Here is a 22,510-nt window from a genome sequence, read left to right as displayed (position 1 = left end):
ACCCGAGTTTGAACAAAATCGGTGATAACCACCTCGGGCAGTCTCCTTGTTAGTCAACAAAAGCATTTCTGTTTCCCACAAATTTTGTAAATATGTTCTTCATTCACACCGAGCCACTCGGTTTGCGACCAGCGTGGGTCAACAATGTTACGCAAAAATGTGGGTTCGTGAATAGGCCTAGGTCTTTACTTTCGTTCCCAATTGACAGCTAAGTCTGAAGAAATGCGAGGACTCGATGATCGGCCAACCTGGGATGGAGAAGAGCTTGTCAGGCGGAGAGAGGAAAAGATTGGCCTTCGCCACAGAGGTCGCTGTTGATTTTAATTTCATCCAAGGACGGCCTTTAACCTTTCCGACTTTACAGATCCTGACAGACCCGCCGGTAATATTCTGCGACGAACCGACCTCGGGCTTGGATTCATTCATGGCGCAAAACGTAGTCAGCATGCTGTACAAAATGGCGGCCAAGGGGAAGAACGTCATCTGCACCATTCACCAACCCTCATCCAAAGTGTTCGCCATGTTCGACAGGTGCGAACGAGACAGGGGCTAAAATAAGGATTTTTTAGAACTGCTCAAAAAAATAAAGGCGAACGAGTGAATCGCTATATACCAACTAAACCCCCAAAGCATAATTTCAATGAGCTATAAAAGCAGTTGGAACTATGGAATTATTTTATTTTTTAACATCTTTTTAAAAAATAACAATAGCAACATAGTAGCTGAAAACTATTCGTGAGTTCTGAACCGTTCAACCAGTCCCCATGCGCACTATTCGGCAAAAAAAATTCTAGAACTACCCAAATGCAAACTATTCGCAGACAAGAACCTCTTGTTGAACCGTTCGGAACCGTTCTAAATGGTACCTGCTCAAGAGCAAGTACTGGTCGGAACTCAAGGTTGAAATCTCTAAAATTCGTCTGCACATCGGGCTGCGTACGTCAAATCGTACGAATCACAACTATTCGTACAAAAGTTCTGAACTATCCAGAAATTTTGCGTGACGTCACAGCTTAGTCCTAAGCCGTTCTCTTAACGGTTCAGAACTCACGAATAGTTTTCAGCTATTAATTGCGATAAATTCAAGATAAATAGCACTGCCCAAATCCGAGTTTTAGAACTGCCCACTATTTTAGACCCTGGAACGAGAACATTTCCATCGACAGAAAATGAATTATTTGAACTCTATATCTCTCGTAGACTGTTGCTGCTAGCGGAGGGCAGAACGGTGTACTTAGGACCCGCCTACGAAGCGCTCGATTTCTTCAACAGGTGCGAACTCGGCTCTTTATTTGAGAAACAAATGGAATAATAACCTTCCATCGTAATGCAGTGTAGGTCACATGTGTCCATCGACCTTCAACCCAGCCGATTACTACGTCCATCTACTGGCAGTTCATCCGGGGTTCGAAGGAAGAGACAGGTCCATCGTCCACGTGAGTACCCAGAGGAACGTTTTCTCAACTTCCAAAAAAAACTTTTTCAAATATCGAGTTTTTGTCCAAACCATTGAGTTGGGAATATTAATCTAGAGGTCCAATCAAAACGTTGGATTTCAGTATTTCGCGAAACAAGTTTTTAATCGGCGTCCCAAATGACGAGAAAACGTTATCATTCTACCCGTGGCGCCGTCTATCTCTCAATGGTTCGTTCAAATAAGACGCTTTTTCAAGCAAAAAGATTTTTTTTCTTCAAAATAATGGATGGCGCCACGGGTCATATGATAACGTTTGCTCGTCATTTTAGAGCAGACGCCACATTCGTATTTTTCAAAAACTTGTTTCGCGGGGAGCAGATTTGATTGTATCTCTTGATTAATATTCCCAACTCAATGGTCCAAACCGAAAGACGCGTACTAATTTATTTGGATCCAGGTCTAAGATTAATTTTATAACGACCTTTTTTTGAGCAAACTTATGGTGTCGGCCAAAGACCTTAGACACCAATCACATAATAAAAGATAAAAATGAAATATAAACCAGTAAAAAGAACAATAACATAAGTAGTAAAAACAAGCAACATAGATTTTTATAACGACTTTAAATCAACTAATTAAAAGAAATTAAAGTTTTTAATTCGCGGTTATACTAAACATGTCCTTGCCAAAGTCACGTTTGAGAAAACATTCCGCAGTTTTGAAATAAAAATAATCGAAATAGGTCGTTTAAATTGAACTCGCAATTTAATTACAGTCGATATGCGACAAATTCACGTCTTCGGTTTACGCCCGGGAATTGGAATCCCTTCAAGATAACCTCACCAGAGCTTACACCCTATACCAAGTCAGTTTCGATCAAGGTCTTCCCGAAAAAAATAAAAATCGAACCTTTACATTCAAATATTTCGAATTTAACCGATGATAAAACTCGTTTCTTACGCAAAAATTATTCTTCTTCTTTTCTTTATCTTAGGACGAAGATTTATATTTCCAAATTAAACAGTAAGATATTTGTACCTTCGATTTCAAAAGTAACGTGAGTTATCAAGAACACGGAAGAAGTAACTAAGAACTATGTACGATAACGTTCAACTTTGTCCCACACTGCCAAGATGTTATGGGAACGCCGTAAACATCTGTTTGCAGCGCCATCTGGTTAATGTAAAAGTGGGATATCTTTCCCCCGCTCTGATTGAAAATTCAAAAATGGGAAGATCATTTTTAATTATATTAATTTATATTTATAAAAGTAATAACAATAATTATAATTTATTAGGCACTAGATAGCGCCAGTTAATTCTTCGAGTTTGAAGTGTAACTTCATGGTGCCAGAATTTCATCTTTTCATAGATCTTAATTACTTCTACGGGTTCTTGCAGGAATCCATAGCTCTACTTGGAATGCTTATCGCGACAGATTTTCGTCTCGATTGGCTGACGGTTTGTTTTACGTCACTATGTTCACTTAACAAACAACAACGTGAGAGGGGAGCGCGTGCAGAGTGGAGTTTTTCTCTCGTAGGCGGGGCCAAAGCCGTCAGAGTGATCTTACCACACGCGATATGGCAGGATAAGCATTCCAAGTAGAGGTATGGATTCCTGGTTCTTGTTAATATCAAGAAATTATATATACACTCGGAATGTCCAAAGAAAAATGGGGTAACGGCGATGAGTCCCAGAGAAAGGTTTACAGTCCGGGTTGCTCAAATCAACTTCTGGTAAGTTTCTTTGAAAAATACGTGTCACCACGTTTATAATGAAACATATACCTTCGCGAATTTCCCGTCACAGCGGAAGAATACATCACATGACAGCCGAAAGTTTACGGCTTGCGCTTCTCCGCCTAGCTATGAAAAATGCAAAACTCATGTCTAAGGATATTTACTTATTTATGTATTAAAATATTCCTGTATAATAGTTTTATAAAATTACTATATGCTGTGTTTAGCTAGGCGCTGCACTATTTGGTTCTTCCAAAACATATTAATAAATAAATAAATAATAATAAATAATCAGCTAGGCTAATACCCAAGGCACCACCTTCGGCCTAAGTCATCGAGCGACTTTTAAAGCCTTTAATTCAGGTGGCCGGGTTACAATGCGTAGGAGGGTGGTGGCAAGCCCTGCAAGTCACGCGAGCCAACAGCTCCCTACACTAACTATTGCCGTTAACCTCAACAAGTTTTTATCAGGATAGAGTTTGCTAAGGCATATATTTCAAACGAATAAAATTATAAGTGATATATATTATATACTTCTGGTGTTACGTCTTTTATTTGACGTAGTTTAAACTGCGCTCGTTTATTCGGATACAGAACGTCGACAATGCAGTCTCAGACATTCCAAGTGTATACCCATATAATTTATTGCTTTTATCAAGGTTTCTCGTACTATCGAAAATTATTTGTTTTTAGTCTAACAAGTTTGCGTATTAATGGATTTTTTATTCACATTTTGGTATCAGGAAACATTTGTTGAAATTATTTTTCGTCTACACATTTTTTAGGAGGCGTATAAGTTGGTGCGCTCAATTTTTCTTGCTGCTATGGAGGGCCTACAAAGACTCGATTCGAAACCCGGCTATCATGAAAATCAGAACGATACAAAAAATAGTTAAGTGCCAAATTTACAAATTGATCACATTTCCTCTGAATTATATCTTCTATGAAATAACAGATTAATTTTAATCAATCAATTATCAATATCTAGAAAGATTAGTGTGTTTCCTATAGAGGTCGGGGATGGCTAACTTTTATTCAATAGATAAAGCTCTCAAAATTATTCGTAAAACTTTTTGATCAAGTAATTTATATTTCTGTATTAGCCGATTAATTTTTGATAAATTTGTAAAATTAATCGGAAAAACGACGTTTTTTTCGATAAAAAGCTCAAATTTTACGAATAATACGTATTTTTAAATCATTTTCCGAAATAATAACCGGTAAATTTCTTTGCTTACATTTTTTCCCGAAAAAAATCAATTTAAACATGAATAATGATTAACCGTCCCCGACCTCTAGTTTCCTACTCGTACGAGATAAATTTAAAATAACGACAACTTAGCGATGTTGGCGCCACCTATTACCCATTATAGAAAACATTTAAAAATTATATAAACGTTATAACAAAAACCTTTGTACGTTTCCATACACTTCGCTTCAAAAATTATTTTTGTGTACACCTCACTTGCGGTATTTAAAGAAATTTTGCAATAGAGTGCTTTCGTCGGATACGTTTTTGAAAACTTTTAACGTCACAGTTGTAGTGTTAATAGTGGCCGCCATGACAGTTACCGTTTTTTATCAATAGGCACATTACATTGGTGATGTCGTGAGTCAACATTAAAGGGAATATAACCTCAGGTTTTAGGTGTGGAACACCAAACTTCGACCATTTCCCGCTCCCTCCTATGACTTTAGATATTTTTGGCGCTGTTTAGTGACTTCCCGCCAAAATTGCTTACATAAAAAAGCATAAAAAACATAAAAAACGACTTGAGGTTATATTCCCTTTAAGTGACTAATATTAATTTCAATAATATTAAAATATCAAATTTGAAAAACGCGGTACAAATATTAAAATTATATTTATATTATATTAAATGATAAGCGATGGCGCTAAAGCGTGACATATTGGCCTTCAGACGTAAGAGGTGCATCATTTTATATTACGAGACCAAACTTCTAGTTATTGAGTAACGTGGCAAAAAAAAACCATCACGAAAGGAAGTCTTTAGTCAAAATTAGGCGTGGTCTCTAATCTCTATTCGCCGTCTTCGCATTTCGTCACCTCTTCAATTTGTCGCCACAAATATGGGCTGCGTTCACTAACACTCGACGGACTCACAGTTGAGTAAACGTTGAGTGCCCAAACTCCGATATAGGCGCCGACGCGCCGCCGCAGAACGATTTTGAACGGCGCGCCGCCGCCGCCGCCGATGGTTTATAATATTTTTAACAGGTCTACCAAATTTTCCGTTGATATCAGTCTCTTTGCAGCTTTAACAAAAATTTAGTTCTTTCTATAGGCTGTTTCAAAAGGTTATGCAAAAATTTGAGGAGTTGTAGGCGGTCAGTTGAGATTAATGCCTGTTTTTTCCCCCATTTTCCTACGATGAGTTAAAAGAGCGCCAGAGAGCTTTAAAGTGTGGCCTACTAGCCCCTAGAAGTAGGCTGCAACGAGCGCAAAACCAAGCAGCGGGGAAACGCGAACATTAAGGTTTGGGTTCGTGTGATAGGTTAAAAAGGACTTCGTAATCAAATCGAGGTAACCAGCGTAAAAAAGTAAACTTAAACAGTATTTAAAGTCCCTGCTGCTTGGTTTTCCGCTTGTTGCAGCCTACTTCCAGGGGATAGTGGGCCACACTTTGAAGCTCTCTGGCGCTCTTTTAACTCATCGTAGGAAAATGGGGAAAAAACAGGCATACTTCTCAACTCACCCCTACAACTCCTTCAAATATTTGCATAGCCTTTTGAAACAAAGGGTTGGTCACTCCGCGAACTCGGTGTACACTGTCGTACCTCTGACTACTCTAATAACAGTTCGTGAACTCTTAAAAATCCGTACACACCTATTTTGTTTAAACTCGGGTGTTTGGTAGACCTTCATGTAACTTGAAAAACCCCAAATTGAAATGTCTCCATAGGCAACCGTTTTGCCATGGCAACCAAAAATGTGTTTGACAACACAAAATGGAATTTTTCTTATGGAAAATAACATGGGAATCTGATAGATTTTAAGGGTAGGTACCCTTAAAATATATCAGATTCCCATGATAAAAATGTTAAAAAAATTTGAAAATGCTAAAAAAAATTATAATAATTAAAAAGTTCGAAATTGATCAAAATTTGATTAATTTTGATCGATGTGATCAATATGGGTGAAAATGAACGAAAATGGCTAAGGTTTCAAATATGCGAGAGAAAATGAATAAAATTGCAAAAAATGACACAATATCTCTAAATAGAGGTCGGTAACGGTTAATCATTATCCATGTTTAAATTGATTTTTTTCGGGAAAAAAATGTAAACAAAGAAATTTACCGGTTAATATTTCGGAAAATGATTAAAAAACATGTATTATTCGGAAAATTTGAGCTTTTTATCCAAAAAAACGTCGTTTTTCCGATTAATTTTACAAATTTATCAAAAAATTAATCGGATAATACAGAAATATAAATTACTTGATCAAAACGTTTTACGAATAATTTTGAGAGCTTTATCTATTGAATAAAAGTTAACCATCCCCGACCTCTATCTCTAAATGTGTTAATTTGTTTCAAAAGTAATAAATTTGAATACATTTGACCAATTTTGATCAAAATTATTAATTTTTTATTAAAAATGAAAATTTTTATCAAAATTTATTAAACTTGATTTACTGTGTGAAATCGGTGTAATGTCTAGAAAAAATATTCGATCAAATTTTATTAAAATTTGATTTATTTTGATCAATTATCAACTTGGAGATATTTCCCTTTGGGGTTTTTCAAGTTACATGAAGGTCTACGAAACACCCGAATTCAAACAAAATAGGTGTGTTACACCTCGGGTAGTCTCCTTGTAAGTACTTGAACTCGGTGTACAGGTCATCCGAGAGTGACGATGTTTTACAAAATTTACAACCAGCTTAGAAAGCGTTCAACAAGATCGTACGTCACGTTTAGAAACGGTCTCAACAAAAATAATTTTTCGTTGAGCGTTACTGAACGCAGCCTTAGAGTTGGTTTTCACTGGAGGGTCGACGCAAAAACAAAATTGGATTAAGGCTAAAGCTTAAATTCTACTAGTCCACATTCCACAACTGGGTTCGATCCCAGCTTGTGAGAACTCGGAACTACTCCTTCCGCGTAGAGTTTGCAAGTTCTATCCTCACTGTTTAAAGGGGTTATAGCCCGAATTCTTCGGTTTCCCATTTCCATAAAATCTTGTTGAGTAAGGAGCTGTTGGCTCGCGTGGCATGACGGGCTTTCCACCACTCTCCTACGCAATTTTATCCGGCCACCTCGGATAAATGTATTAAACGTCGCTAGCTGATTATTATTATTATTACTATTACAAACACTTTTGTCCGCCTCAAAACAACTTTAACTAACTAAGCTTCATGGCATATTTTGGCGTAGATTCGATGCTAGGAAAAAAAATCTATAAACGCTGGCTTTCACTAGTGCTGTGGCGTTTTTATCGTGGGAAAACCAGTCTTAAAGGGAATATAACCTCAGGTATTTGGTGGGAAACATCAACGTTTGCAGCTCTTGCCTTTGGCTTTAAAAATGTTTGGTACCACCATGGAAGAATAAGTAAAGGAAGAGAAATGGGAGGGAGCTTCTCACCCCATCCTAAAGGTTCACACCCACAGACGGGAGCGTTAGGGGCGAAAGAAAACGGGGTTCTCGGGGTAAAATATTTGGGACGTTGCTTTGAGCATGGATTTAATCCATGCTTTGAGCTACATCATTTGGCGCCCTCTTTACATAGCGAGAAAAATTATTACTGGATTTCGAATTGAAATATTAATCCGTTCGGGAAATCATAACAATTGTGTTTAACTTCAATTTTTGCTTTTTTTATATTTGAGTGAGCTATTATGGATTATAATGATCATAACTATCACAAAATTAGAAACATAACATTTTTATATACTTAATTCTTAAGGAACCGTTGGCGTTTCGATTTTCAAATTCCAGATGCTTTCGAAAACTTATTTTTAAAACGTATAGAGGGCGCGATGGCAGTAGGCTTGTGACGTGATATTATTTACCCCAATGCGGCCCCCATAGTTTTCTACCCACCCCATTCCCCCGTTTGTGGGAGTTGGCCTGGATACTTGTTTCTAGCTTGCCGCGTGAATTATCTTCCTTTACTTATTCTTCCATGGTACCACTGTACAGAGAAGTTTGAAAAATTGAAGGGGTCTTCCATAAAGATTGATTTGCTGGTTATATTCCCTTTAAGGCCATTGGGGAATTTTTGCGTCGTGGTGTGTTTGCTCTAAGGGTATTTTGCCGCTTGACGTAATTTTTATTTCGTCACGGAAAAAGTATGCGCTATTAGCAAAAGTGGATTGGACTTCATATAAAAAGTCTCGCTCTCGCCGTCTGCCAAGAAACGTGTTATTTCTATGGCTCCCCCTCGTAGGCGGATGAATACTATTTTCCCGCTAGAGTTCAAGCCGACTATCGCAGGTACATACGACCTTATAGGGTTCCTGCCGTGATTAAAAAGAGGTCAATGAATTTCAGTCGTAAAATTTGGGATATCTTAAAAAATTTGCTTTCTAAAATTATTTGTTATTTCAATAATTCAGTTTTATTTATTACGTAAATAATTATAGGTTGAACTTGTATTAAAGAATAACAATTTGATCTTGTAACGCAATATTGGGGCAAGGTGATAATCACCGATTTTGTTCAAAGTCGGGTATAATGTACACCTCCATGACACTTGAAAAACCTGCGAAGGGAAAGTTGCGACGGGCTTTCGTTTTGCCATGGCAACCGAAAACGTTTTTGACAACATGATTTGGAATTATTTCCATTGAAAATAACATGGGAATCGGAAGTATTTTAAGGGTCCCCCAATTGACCAAATTGCATTTAAACTTGATTAAATTAAATATTTAAAATCAATTTAAATGTATATTTAACGGTTTTGAAATTTTCGAAATTTTTCATTTTATAAAAGGTTTCACAGGGGGGACCCTTAAAATCCTTCAGATTCCCATGTTATTTTCAATGGAAAAATCCCAAATCATGTTGTCAAAAACGTTTTCGGTTGCCATGGCAAAACGAAAGCCCATCGCAACTTTTCCCTTGCCGGTTATTTATGGTACATGGAGGTGTACACTATACCCGAGTTTGAACAAAATCGGTGATTATCACCTCGGGTCGTCTCCTTGTGAGTTTTCAGCTGTGTTTTCTACACTGTGTCGATTGTGGTTTTAATACAACTGTTAACTGGGCTGCAGTTTTCTTTCGCGGCATTTTAAATTTTCAAATTCGTATCTAAATTAACTAAAACGTAATTTAACTCGACGCCAAACAGTTACAACCTCCCAATTTTCGCTATGATAATTAATAACTGACTGTACTACTTTTCTTAAAGTTTAGCGATTCGAGTTAATAATAATCAGCTAGGCACCACCATAGGCCTAAAGCCCCATTTTCATGCTCGCTGGTAGCGGATAAAAATCGTCAAAATTCGCTTCCGCCACTCGCAAGCGTGAAAATTAAGCTAAAATATCTGTTTGAAACAGATCGACGCGGAAAGTGAAAAAGTGTATAGCTGAAGCGGATTTTGTCGATTTTTACCCGATACCAACGAGCATGAAAATGGGGCTTAAGTCATCAAGCGACTTTTAAAGTCTTTAATTTAGGTGGCCGGGTTACAATGCGTAGGAGGGTGGTGACAAGCCCTTCATGCCACGCTAGCCAACAGCTCCCTACACTAACTATTACCGTTAACCTCTACAAGTTTTTATTTAAGGGGAAACCGAAGAGCTCGGGGGAAAACCCCTTAAACCAGTGGGGAGAGAACTTGCAAACTCAACGCGGAAGGAGTTGTTCCGAGTTTTCACCCAGTGCCACAAGCGAGGCGAAAGTGCTAACCTCTCCGCCTCCCCACATATTTTTTCTTATTGGATAAGAAAAGTTATGGGTTGTCTGCTATTATTTATACTTAAGAAATATCATGTCAAGCATAGCCAAAGGTACGAAATCAAGCGACAGCGAGACTTTTTGTATATCATATCCACTTTTGCTATTAGCCAAAAATATTTCAATTCTTAAAAATAACGATTTATAGAATATCGAATGTAACATAAGTATTTTCCCGCGTAGTTTCTGGCTTTGGTAATTGGCTTCTGCTACTTTCGAATCACCTTGAATCAAGAAGGCATCACTGCAACTGTAGGAGCCATCTTTGTCTTCATTACAGAGAATACGTTTCCCAGTTTATACGGAGTGCTCCATGTCAGTATGCCATATTTAATCGAATTGGTGAAACACTACGAAAATGGCGTTTTCTGATATTTTATAGGTGCTTAAATAGAGATATAATTGCTTTAAAGGGGAACGGCCAAGCTTTTCCAAATATCGCGTATCAAAAGATTAACAAGACGTTCAATATACTAACACGTACCTTTTTTTGTCTTGAAAAAATAGCTTTTGGCCCAAAAAGTTGAAACGAAAAATAACGCCAGGTGTTTGGGTTTAAATTTTCGCCGCCATCTTAGGGGCTACCGCCAGCACCCCTAACCCCGTATGAGCGATTTGCGAACTATCCTTATTTTTAAAATCGCGCAATTTAGGCTTAGGTCTCTTATAACTGGAACGCGCCGCGCGTGCGAAACAAATGTTTCGCGTCTTCAGCAGCGCGTGCTTTTACGTGGTTTTTCTGTCTCACCGGTTTCTCACCAGGTGTCGCGGCGGACGCGCGCTTTTCGATTTCCCGAAATTTCTTTATTTTATTAAAAATTAACCACTCAATATTTTTTGATGTGGTATTCGCCATAAATTTTAGTTTTTAATAGGCTATAGGGCTATCTAGCTGGTTAAAGCTTGGCCGTTCCCCTTTAAGATAGAAATACATGGTGCGATTCAGGTTTTAGAAGTAGTCGAATTTTGGTTAACTCTTTCATTATTTAGTTTAAAAATTTCCAAACTTGGATGAAATGGATAGCTTTGAAAGAGACTGGTCTTAAGGGGTGTTCACACTTTACAACTTTTGTTGTTCAACCTTTCTGGACTTTTAATTGGCCTTCCAACTAAGCATGAAAACGAATATTTGTGTTGCATAGATCAACTAAAGTTGGATAACCTTCCGTTTCTACCATGTGCAATTAGTTGGTCGAATAAAATTGGTTAAACAAATGGGGCCATAAAAGTTGTATAACGTGGATGAAGCTTAAGACTTGGGTCGGGGTTTTGTTTATTTTGTAAAATAGCTATTAGACTAGAATCCAGAGGATTAAACTTACCACTAGGGCTCTTAATAATTCCTTATAAAATATTTCATTTTGGCTCTTTGAGTCTCTTGTAAATGATACACCTTAGCTATTTTTTTCGATGCGTATATCGTCGGAAAATTTATTTATTTATATATATTTTATACTAATCATAAAATTTTAAACATTTCTAAACATTCATTCATTTTATTTTTATTTTATTTTTTAACATTAGGATTAGAATTATTTAAAAGTTGAAGTGCAGCTGAGGGAGCTCTTACACCATCTAGTGTCAGACGCCAGTATTAAATATTCGCAGAGTTTCACCTTAGCCTGTTACAATTACCATAATGCCACCTAGCGGTTGACGCGGCAATTTCACTTAACTTGACTGCTGGATTGCTCTTTATGGTTTTCATATTAAAACACAGAGTTTCATTTGCTGCTCTAGTGCACCTGAAATCGCTCCGATTAGCATTTCCGTGTTTCATTTGCGTGCACGGATCAGTTCCGAGCAAATTTTGCGTGTTCCATTTGCGTGCACGGATCAGCTCCGGATAAATTTTGTTCGCTCCCTTTGCGTGCACGTATCAGCTCCGAGCAAATTTTACGTGTTTCATTTGCGTGCACGGATCAGCTCCGAGTAAATATTACTCTCGACGGTTCGAGAACACTCCAGGAGCAATTTTTTATTTCTATTTCAATGACATCAGATACCAATTCGGAGCAATTCTCGAGCAGTCCAATGGAGAACGATATAAGTGGCTGAAATTTCATCACATTGCCCGCTAGGTGGCTTCATGGTAAATGAAAAGGCCAATCGCCGTACATTCTATTCCTTTTCGCAGGCGTTCCCGAGAGAGTTACCAGTGGTTCTGAGGGAAAATCAGAATGGAAACTATCGCATTGACGCCTACTACTTGTCTAAAATTTTAGCTTTAGTACGTTTCAATTTCATAAAAGGTTTGATTTAACTATAATAACGTTGTTTGTCTTAATTAGATACCCGGATTCATTATAGAGCCAATTCTATTCACTAGCATATGTTATTGGATGATAGGTAAGACCAGCAGAAGTTGGAGTTAAAAGAGAAAATTCTAAAGGCATATTCATACGAGCAAAGATAATTTAAACTCGTACCCTAGATTCGAATACTGAGAGCTTTCCCATTGACGGTTTTGTTACGAAGCGTTTACCCTTTTCCGGCACGTGACCACAGAAAAATCGGGCTCCATCGTTTGTGGCACGGCCAACTTCGATCACGCGTTGCCACGCTATATAGCGCGGCAGCGCGTGATCGAAGTTGGCCGTGATTGCGGTAAGGCGCAAACCATGGAGCGAATTTTTTCTGAGTTCCGGCGGGAAGTGGATAAACGCTATCGGCAACGCGCGAGAGAGTGATTTCGAATCTAGGGTACGAGTTAAAATTATCTTTGATACGAGCCAATATTTTGTGTAGTTTTAGACTTTGATTTGCGAAACACTAAGTTTTTGGTTCACGAAAAGTTTCTGAGATTTCGCGTGTGAACTGGTGAAGACAATTAAGTAGTGACGTTACGAAATAGCTTAAAGCAAGTGTCGGCTCTATCGTTGCCCTCTGTATTTTTGATTGGGTCTATGTAACGAAGATGGCTATGATTGCTAAGATCGTCGGGAAGGTGCTTCCATCTATTATCGACTTTCAAAAACGTATTGTCATTTATTTGAAAGTCGACGATTACGTGATTGAAACACGCGATTGCGGAAAAGCCAATCCAAGCTAAGTTGACTGCGCACGTGATTACGCAAAGCCAATCAAAGGAAGGGGTACCTCGAGGCACCTACTTTTGAGGGAATAATTTGCTCGCTCAACTTGTTTCAATTTCGACTAAGCTCGACGTTAGTGACATCTCTCGCTCGCCAATGATACTAACCTTAAAATAGGAGGCGACACTTGCTTTAATTTCATTGGTGAATTTCAAATATTTCTATATCTCACACAAATAGTACCTAATCGAAAAATTTCGCGAATCACGAATACCAGAAGTAAACTAACAAGAAAACTAATATAGTTTTCTTTCGATTGTAAACCCAAAAAATCTTGAAAACTTCTTGTATTTTGGCAGGACTGCACGGTGATATCATCCGTTTTCTGATCACGAGTGCCATATTAGTATTAACGGCCAATGCGGCAGCCGCGTGTGGTGAGTCATTACATAAGTTTATCGTATTTATTCCATAAGTATGACACTTCTTATACTCTTTCCGTGCAAACGTTTTACTGTGAGGGAGCCTTTGATGACTTCCCGCTAGGAGTCGATTTTCGTACAGTAGTTGACATCACTTTTCGAGTAGATCTCAGTTTAATATTTAATAAATAATAATCATAATAATCAGCTAGGCTAATAGCCAAGGCACCACCTTAGGCCCAAGTCATCGAGTGACTTCTAATGATTTTAAATCAGGTGGCTGGGTTACAAATGTATTTTCCGAAGATACATGCTTATGGAACAATATAAAATATTGTAACATTGTTAAATATATTTTTTGATGATAATTGTTCTTGATGTTAATGTTTTCGCAGGCTGCTTTTTTTCGGCTGCGTTTGAAAGTTACTCAATGGCCTTAACAGTTCTCATTCCGTTTGACGTCATACTCATGACCACTGGCGGCATTTTCATTAACATTAAGTTAGTTTCGCCAAGAATTAATTAACGTTAACTGAGAATACGCAGCGCCCTGTTCACCTGGTGTTTTACGGGAGAAAAACCAAACCTAGTATCTTTCCGCAGCTGTAGGGGGTAAACACATTGCTCGCCTCCAGCGTTGTCAAACGTACGAACGGTACGATAATTATCGTACACGTCGATAATGTCAAGCTAATTTTTGGGCCGTACGATAATTACAACGGCGTACTATTTTCGATAATTCAGCTTACGCTTATGATAATGTACGATAACATTTTAATTTGAACTGTAACTTTTAAATATTAGTTTTGGGTTTTAGTCAATATTTTTCCAATAGGCTAAACTTGATTTAAGGGTTATTAAAAATAAATTTATCGTAAACATAACTTTAATATCAATATTTCCACCAAATTCTGACTTACCACTAATAAGTCTTTCTATAAAGTCATTACGCTTGCCGAACTTGTTTTAATGTAACGATTTCGTCACGAGATACGTACGAGTTCAGTTTTGAAGGTTAGATCTTAATAAAAAGGGTAAAAATCATGACTTGTTCAACTTGTTAAAATGTTCCACGCGCTCTTTAATATTTTAGCATAAAAGGCTCGCGCATTTTTTTTTATTTCAGGGAGCACGCGCGAAATCGCTCGAGCCCGTTTACGCTAAAATATCAATCCGCGCGTGGAACTTTTTAACAAGTTGAATACGACATAAACAGAGTTTATGGTAGCGTCTATTGGCTATGATAGTTGAACGTAACTTCTACGTCACGATACATCTAAACAAGAAGGCCAATGTTACTTTATAGAAAGGCCTATTGTCAGCCGTACGATAATTTTTACTGAAATCGATATTGTTTCGCGCAATGTACGATAATTTGATTTTCAAGATCTGGCAACACTGCTGGCTTCGTAATGGGAGGCAGGCTCTCTTTCTTAAAACAGCCAAATGTTTTGACATTATTCTATGACCCAGATCTCGGGGCCAAATAACGCACGATCTTGTATGGAAAACAACCACGACCACCATGGGCGTCTTAATGTCATAGCCGACACAAACTTGTTACCATAGCAACGGTAAAAGGCCACGGCCACGAGCAACCTACGAATAGCTGCACCCCAATATCCTCAGTTAACGTCGATTAGTTCTTTATTTCAGTGATTCACTTGTAAACGTTGTATTAAAATGGAGTGTGAATATTTGCAGCACAATGCCCAGTTTCATAGGATGGACGCAGTACCTCTCGTGGTTCAGATACTCCTACGAAGCTATCATGATCACTCAATGGGACGGGGTTCACAATATTAGTAAGTGGAACACTTAAACTAGTGTTTTATGTACTTTTGATATTGCTTGAAACGTGGAAAATTTGCCGTTTTTCAGCCTGTGATAATAAACCCGAAGTGCCTTGTATATCTTCCGGTTCCCAAGTTTTGGAAGACTTTGGCTTCAAGGAGGTAAGGGGCATTTATTTCGGGAGGTCGCGCATTCGTCAAATTGGTTCGAGTCTATTTGATCGATTCCCAAATGATCGAACGGGTCCCATTTGATCGAAAGCTACTGTATGGTAAAACTACTAGTTTTTGGGAGTAAATTGAAAAGGCAACGGTGCATACGCGCCTACGGCGCGCGTACATCAACCTAACCTAACCTAACCGTATTTATATATATCAAAAACAACGGGCCGTTATCGTCGATGTCATAAAAAATTCCATCATATAGTGTATAAAGTAAAAATCTCTTCATCTTTGTGGCTTAATACAGTTTAAGCAATGAATTATTCCATCATTATTCCTTCTGCACTTAAGCAATGAATTATTCCATCATTATTCCTTCTGCACTTAAGCAATGAATTATTCCATCATTATTCCTTCTGCACTTAAGCAATGAATTATTCCATCATTATTCCTTCTGCACTTCATATTGACATTCGGTAAAATAAAAACATACCAACTGGTACTATAAATACTTTTGAATTCGATCAAATAGTTTTCGATCATTTGAAGGTTCGATCTTATGAAACAAATGACAAATGGGATTCGATCAAATGGAATTTCGATCAATTGCAACGTATAATGATCGACTGTCGATCACATATTTTTCGATCAAATGGACCAACACCGTCAAATTATGGTATACTTGAAAATTCTGAAATTGGGGCGATATTTTATTCAAAAATCTCGAATTAGCGTAAAAATTGAAAATCAGCACTAAAATCGAAATTAAGAAGGCTATTCTGTACAAATACAAAATGACCAAAAAAATCTCGATTCGTCAAAAATGGCAGTGCATAGTATAAGTTCCATCTTAAGTAGTGGCAGCACGTTACTCTATATCCGGTATTTTAGTCAAATAAACTAAACGCTTAAGCGGACGTAAAATATCTGTTTACTTTTGGTGCCCACCATCGACCATATATGTCGAAGCATTTCATTAAAATCACTTGTGTAGGCATTACAGACCGCCACGATTTTGAATTTGACCAATACTATCGATAATTTGATATTTCGATAGCAGCCTCTTCAGCCAACGCGCATTGTCAATTTTGACGAATCATGGTTTGGTGTCATTTTTGATAGCCTCCCAGTAGTCGTCTCAATAAACGCCGCTATCCTTTCGCTTCTCCCATGACGTAGTCACTGATCTGAAATATTTTCGGTTGGGCGGTAACAGGGTTGCCAATTCAACCGGTAACCAAACAACTAAGCCAACTTCAATTCGACTTGTTAAATAGATTTTGAGTTTCACTTTCACCATGCTTTCACAAAAGATACAAGCCTTTGCACACATGTTCGTCAAAGTAAATAATAAATATTATATTATATAAAGGTAAAATTTTATCTTTTTTAAACTTTATATAACTTTTACCGCCTAAAATGTGGTCTTATTTTCGGCACCGCTTCAAAACCAAGTGACAAGGACTAAATAAAACCTAGCTTTCCATTCTACGCTCTCAGTGCTATTACTCCTTGGGGACTCGCTGATCTGCTTTTATTGAGACGCCTGTTGCGGATTTGAGAAATCAATTTCAGATTCAAAAACCAAAACGCAAAAATTTACGAGTGTCCAACCCCTCGATTAATTTGCATAATTTATTTTACAAAATGAACTTTTCAACGTGAAACTTTCAGGATCATTTGATGTGGAATATATCATTTCTCGGTATTATGTTCGGCGTTTTCCACCTTTTGGGTCTGACGGCCTTGGTACTTCGAAGTCGCTCTAGATAACCACTGGTTAAACTGGTCAATAAATTAAGTCTGTACCAAATTTATCTGTAACAAATCTATCGTACATATTTTCCACAATACCTCAATTACGTTCTGTAACGACTGAAGAAATAAAACCACTGCCATGATGATATACGCATAAGTGAAATGTAGATTTTCTAACAAATATTTTCTTAGCTTTTGTAAGAATCACATGCCGCCATCTATCGAGCTAAATCGAAAGTAACAATTACTAAGTTTTCCAAATTCCTAATTACTTGTAAAAATACTTTGGAAATTACTATAACGAGAACATTAAATCTTAAATGAGTACTTTTATAATAATATAATATTATTCGTAAGTAAAATTACTTTATATGTAAAAACAACAAAATAATATGAATTATTGTAATGTATATGCTATATACAATAAAACTTATTTTATAAAAAATAATATATTTATACTAATTAATGAATATAATAATGAATAATTAATTAATAATTTTTCATGTACCTTTCAACAGATGGCGTTCTAGAACTAAAATCAAGATGGAGCAGGATATGGGGCGGGGCGTCGGTATACCAGTATCCACCCAAAAACCATTCAATAGCAAGGTCCTTTAAACCAAAACGTCAGGTCTATTACTTATATAGCTTTCACCCGCAACGCCCCTAATACCCATAGCGCAAAATTTCACAATTATTTTTTTGTGTGCATTAGAGTCGAAGGCCTTTCTTAAGTCAAGGAAAACACCAATACATATTTGACTATTATCTAAAAAAATCATAATGCCTTGGGTATTAGCCTAGCTAGCCCCCACTTAAGCCATTTATTGTTCCCATTGAGTTGGGAATATTAATCTAGAGGTTCAATCAAAACGTCGAATTTCAGTATTTCGCGAAACAAATGACGAGAAAACTTTATCATTCTACCCGTGGCGCCGTCTATCTCTCAATAGTTCGTTCAAATAAGACACGTTTTCCGGCAAAAAGATTTTCTTTCAAAAGTAATGGATGGCGCCACGGGTCATATGATAACGTTTTCTCGTTATTTTAGAGGAGACGACACATTCTTAATTTTCAAAAGATTGTTTCGCGGGGAGCAGATTTGATTGGATCTCTAGATTAATATTCCCAACTCAAGGATTGTTCCCATAACAGCCCGGAATCTAAATTGCGAATCTGAGATAAGGTTATATTTAGTAGTAAATGATAGTAGGCGATTGTTAAATGTTTTGTCAGAGTTTTGCAAAAAATGGAAGTAGAGATATAGGCCTAAAGTTTTGACAATCTGCTAGATCACCTTTTTTATGTATGGGAACAATTATTGTTTTTTTAATTTATCGGGGTATTTACCCGTACTAAAAGAAGATAAATTTCTAACTTTGACTCATTACTAGCAAAATTCGCGTCAACCCTGTTCAATGGAATTAGTTAATGTTGTAAGTAGGAAACGTTGCCGGAAAATGACCCAGGCCTTTTTTCCGGAAAATTTTCCGTATTTTTCCGAAAAAAAATTAGAAAAGTTTTCATTCCATATGATTAGTCTAATATTGTTTGCAAATTTAAATAAAGCGGCATTTTCGCGTCATTTTTCCGAATCTAAAACTAAAACTTAACCTCTAGACTAGCTTTAAACTGATTAACAATGTAACACTATTAATGTTTTGTAGTATGTTTACCGTTATTAGACATTTTATATCGATAAAAAGTTTAAAAAATTAAAAACCCTTAAAAAGTAATTTTTGTTTCAATTTTTATTTTTCCGATTTGCGGAAAATTTTCCGTAAATATTTCTGGAAATTTTTCCGCATTTTATTTTTCCGAAAAATTAACAACACTGGAATTAGTTTAATGTTTGTCGCGTTCCTGTAACCTTGCTAACGATACATCACTTGTTTTGATACGATCTATAGTTTTTGAGATACGAGGGGGTCAACTCGGCTTCATTCTGGTTCGAGATAATATAGCCAGCTCTATTCCCGGACCTTGCATAGGGACTACCGTCCCTTTTGATTACACACAGTTCGAGTTGCATTAATCTGTTCCTCATTAAACAGACCTGTGCAAGGTTAGAAGGAGGGATATATGACCACGGAAAAGATCCTTTCGCAGAAGTAGCGCCATTAGAGCATGTATTTTTCAATACCCGTAGTCTTGTTAGATGGCGCCAGTAGTTCTGAAACATAGAAATTTCAAATAACCTAAAAACAACCAAAAATCACACGTACAGTTTTTTAAAACGTATACTTTCTGATTATAAAATACAATAATTTTATTTCATTGAGAAAAATCGAACGTTACAAGAAAATGTATATATTTTTTACGAACATTATTGCGTGTCTTTTTATGACGAATTTTTCCTGAGTTTAACTTTTGTGTATAGATTTTACATAAAACATCGTTTAATACTTAAAGCAAGTGTCGGCCCTATCGTTGCCCTCTGTATTATGGATTGGGTCTATGTAACGAAGATGGCTATGAGTGCTTAGATCGTCGGGAAGGTGCTTCCATCTATTATCGACTTTCAAAAACGTATTGTCATTTATTTGAAAGTCGACGATTTCGTGATTGAAACACGTGATTTCAGAAAAGCCAATCCAAGCTAAGTTGACTGCGCACGTGATTACGCAAAGCCAATCAAAGGAAGGGGTACCTCGAGGCGCCTATTTTTGAGGGAATAATTTGCTTGCTCAACTTGTTTCAATTTCGACTAAACTCTATGTTAGTGACATCTCTCGCTCGCCAATGATAATAACCTTTAAATAGGAGCCGACACTTGCTTTAAAGTGATTTCTTGTGATAAATCGCTCAGTATTCATTCACTTATCCTCAAAAGGTTTAAAATGTTCGCCATCTAGTATAAAGAAAAGCGTTAAAATGGAAATCATTACGGGATTCGCTCGAAGTATTCGTGTTTCTCTGTGTAATTTGTAGATGGAGACACTGGCGCCACCTAGTCGCCAAGATCGATAATAATTATTTTTCAATGGAACAACTTATATTATTGCAATTTAAATAATCATAAGCCTAATATTTAAATTTACTTAGACGAAAATAGTCGTAAATCAGGCTCTAGAAGATAATGAATATTTTAAGAAATCGATAAAGGAATTCAGGATGAAAAGCAATCAATATTTTTAGTGTTCAGGACAGAAGCTTAGGGTTTCCGTTTTATCCCTCCGATAGGCTTTTTCAGCCCCCTTTGAAAATTTACATTATCCTGGTCTTGCATATTTTGTTGAAAGATAAACATATCTTCAAAATATTTATCTCTCAAGGTCTAACAACCACTCTGAAGTGCTATTTAAACCCTGCAGAAACATCGTTCATAAAAAAAATTAACACGTATAAGTTGTTAACTTCTTTTGCGTAAAAACCAAGTCAAAGATGGCGCTATAAAACGTTAAGGGGACTTGCCCGCTTATATTTATAATAACGGCGCGCAATGCACGCTCGCGTGACGTAATTAATTGGAACGTGCCACCGAGCGTATTTAGGGCCTTAAAGCAAATGTCGCCTCCTATTTTAAGGTTAGTATCATTGGCGAGCGAGAGATGTCACTAACGTAGAGTTTAGTCGGTGTAAAAATTATCCTCATTTTATTGGATCACTTAATTTAACATTCCGCTCAAAAGAGCTAACAGTAGCTTGCGGTAGCTTACCAGCATTTGCATATATCGAGCTAGCTTTTTAAAAATCAACGAATATGATTGGTCGGATCTGCTATTGGAAGAGGAGGAGCTACCAAATTTTCACCGAGATTTTCAAAATCCGATGTTGCCTTTTAAAGGGAATATAACCTCAGGTATTTGGTGTGGAACACCAACGTTTAGCTCTGGCCACTCTTACCTTTGGCTTTAGAAATGTTTGGCGCCACTGTACAGGGAAATTAAAAAAATTGAAGGGGTCTTCCATAAAGATTGCTTTGCAGGTTATATTCCCTTTAATGGGAATATCACCTCCAACTTTTTCTTAACGGAAGACCCTAAGAAACATGACATGGGTTCGGCCTTGGATTAATTAAACACAGGGAAATACCGCTCCAGCTCTAAACTCCATTATGTATCAGAAAAGATTGTTATAAACCCTCTATCAAAGGAAATCGGCGAATAAATGGAAGTCCACATTGCGCATGTACCAAATGTGTGTCAAACTAGTAGTGAATCTTCACATTTTGAACCAAGGCTTAGTGACACCCCTTACTTTTCACCTAAATAAATTGGTAAAATCTTAATTGATATAATCTCAGAGTACAAATTTCAGTAATGAAGTTCTTACCATTGACTCGCTTATATTGCTTGGTTCTGATGGTGTAATACCTAGCAACGCAAATGTATGATCTCTAAACATTTTTAGTTTCAATTGCTATGATGGAGAATGGCAATGCCCCCTAGATCTCCCCTTGATCCATTTATGGCGCATGCGCCTTAGCCATTTCCGTTGGGGCGCCGTTTTCACCAATAGAGGGCTACGTTCAGCAGCAGTCAACGAAAAAAAACCCGATGGATTTGATATTTTCAACCGATGAGCTTTTTCGTCATAATGAACGCTTTTATTCAGTCATCGGTGTTTTTTAAACTGGCGTAGCATTTATAGTAGTTTTACGTCAGTAATGACGTCAGTCATCGGAAAAACCGACTCTTCCAGCCGATGACTTCGGTGAGTAACCGATGACTATCGTGACGTCAAAACCGGAAACGCGAAAAAGCGTACAGTAGGAAACCGATGTCACCGATTAGTAATCGGTGAGTCCGATGAGCTCTGCTGAACGTACCCGAGGTTTCATAGCAATCGTTTTCGCGTTTTTGCTTCTGTGGGATATCCCTGTGTTTCATTCATCCAAGGTTCCACCGTAGTCTAAGGGGGGAGGAAACTTCGTAGTTTTATTTGTGCATTCATAGCTCGGCAAAGGGGGGAAATATGCCCCGTTTGCCCCCCTGTAGGCCCCCATGGAAACATACAACTAGGCAGAGCCGAAAATGTCAAAAGTTATAGAAGGTTGTGACCAAAAGGTTTGTATAGCGCGTATTAGTGGAAATTTTTTTTTCGAATTAGATTACATTCCCTTTAAGCGAAAGCGCGTGTTCTTAAGCCACTATGTAAAGCCACGTTCACACTTACCCTTAAAATCGCTTCGTTTTAGATAACGAGTTTTCAAAACCAGCGTGAGAAATCGCTTCGTGTTGGTTCGGGAAGCAACTCGTCCAAGTCGGTTCGCTTAGAATCGCTTTCAAAAAGACCAGGCGGGGAAGT

General features: G+C 37.4%; 1 protein-coding gene across 1 annotated transcript in view; it reads left to right on the top strand.

The window, feature by feature from the left end:
* The window catches only part of LOC149926018 (protein scarlet-like), a 74,323-nt gene extending 56,923 nt beyond the window's left edge, over positions 1–17,400 (top strand). The window contains exons 7-21 of the mRNA XM_090160567.1: positions 209–307; positions 365–531; positions 1,201–1,272; positions 1,334–1,436; positions 2,193–2,282; positions 2,412–2,440; positions 3,944–4,049; positions 10,274–10,405; positions 12,228–12,320; positions 12,382–12,439; positions 13,485–13,562; positions 13,943–14,048; positions 15,252–15,352; positions 15,429–15,502; positions 17,177–17,400. Coding sequence (XP_090016693.1) covers positions 209–307; positions 365–531; positions 1,201–1,272; positions 1,334–1,436; positions 2,193–2,282; positions 2,412–2,440; positions 3,944–4,049; positions 10,274–10,405; positions 12,228–12,320; positions 12,382–12,439; positions 13,485–13,562; positions 13,943–14,048; positions 15,252–15,352; positions 15,429–15,502; positions 17,177–17,275 — 1,407 coding nt within the window. The 3' untranslated portion in view covers positions 17,276–17,400. The remainder of the gene's footprint in view (positions 1–208; positions 308–364; positions 532–1,200; positions 1,273–1,333; positions 1,437–2,192; positions 2,283–2,411; positions 2,441–3,943; positions 4,050–10,273; positions 10,406–12,227; positions 12,321–12,381; positions 12,440–13,484; positions 13,563–13,942; positions 14,049–15,251; positions 15,353–15,428; positions 15,503–17,176) is intronic.
* The last annotated feature ends 5,110 nt before the right edge of the window (positions 17,401–22,510 follow it).

This window comes from Leiobunum rupestre, chromosome 10, assembly GCF_980474605.1.
Source record: "Leiobunum rupestre chromosome 10, qqLeiRupe1.1.hap1, whole genome shotgun sequence".
In the NCBI taxonomy this organism is placed as follows: domain Eukaryota; kingdom Metazoa; phylum Arthropoda; class Arachnida; order Opiliones; family Sclerosomatidae; genus Leiobunum; species Leiobunum rupestre.
Note: the sequence above shows the minus strand (reverse complement) of the source record. Positions and strands in the feature narration are given on the sequence as shown.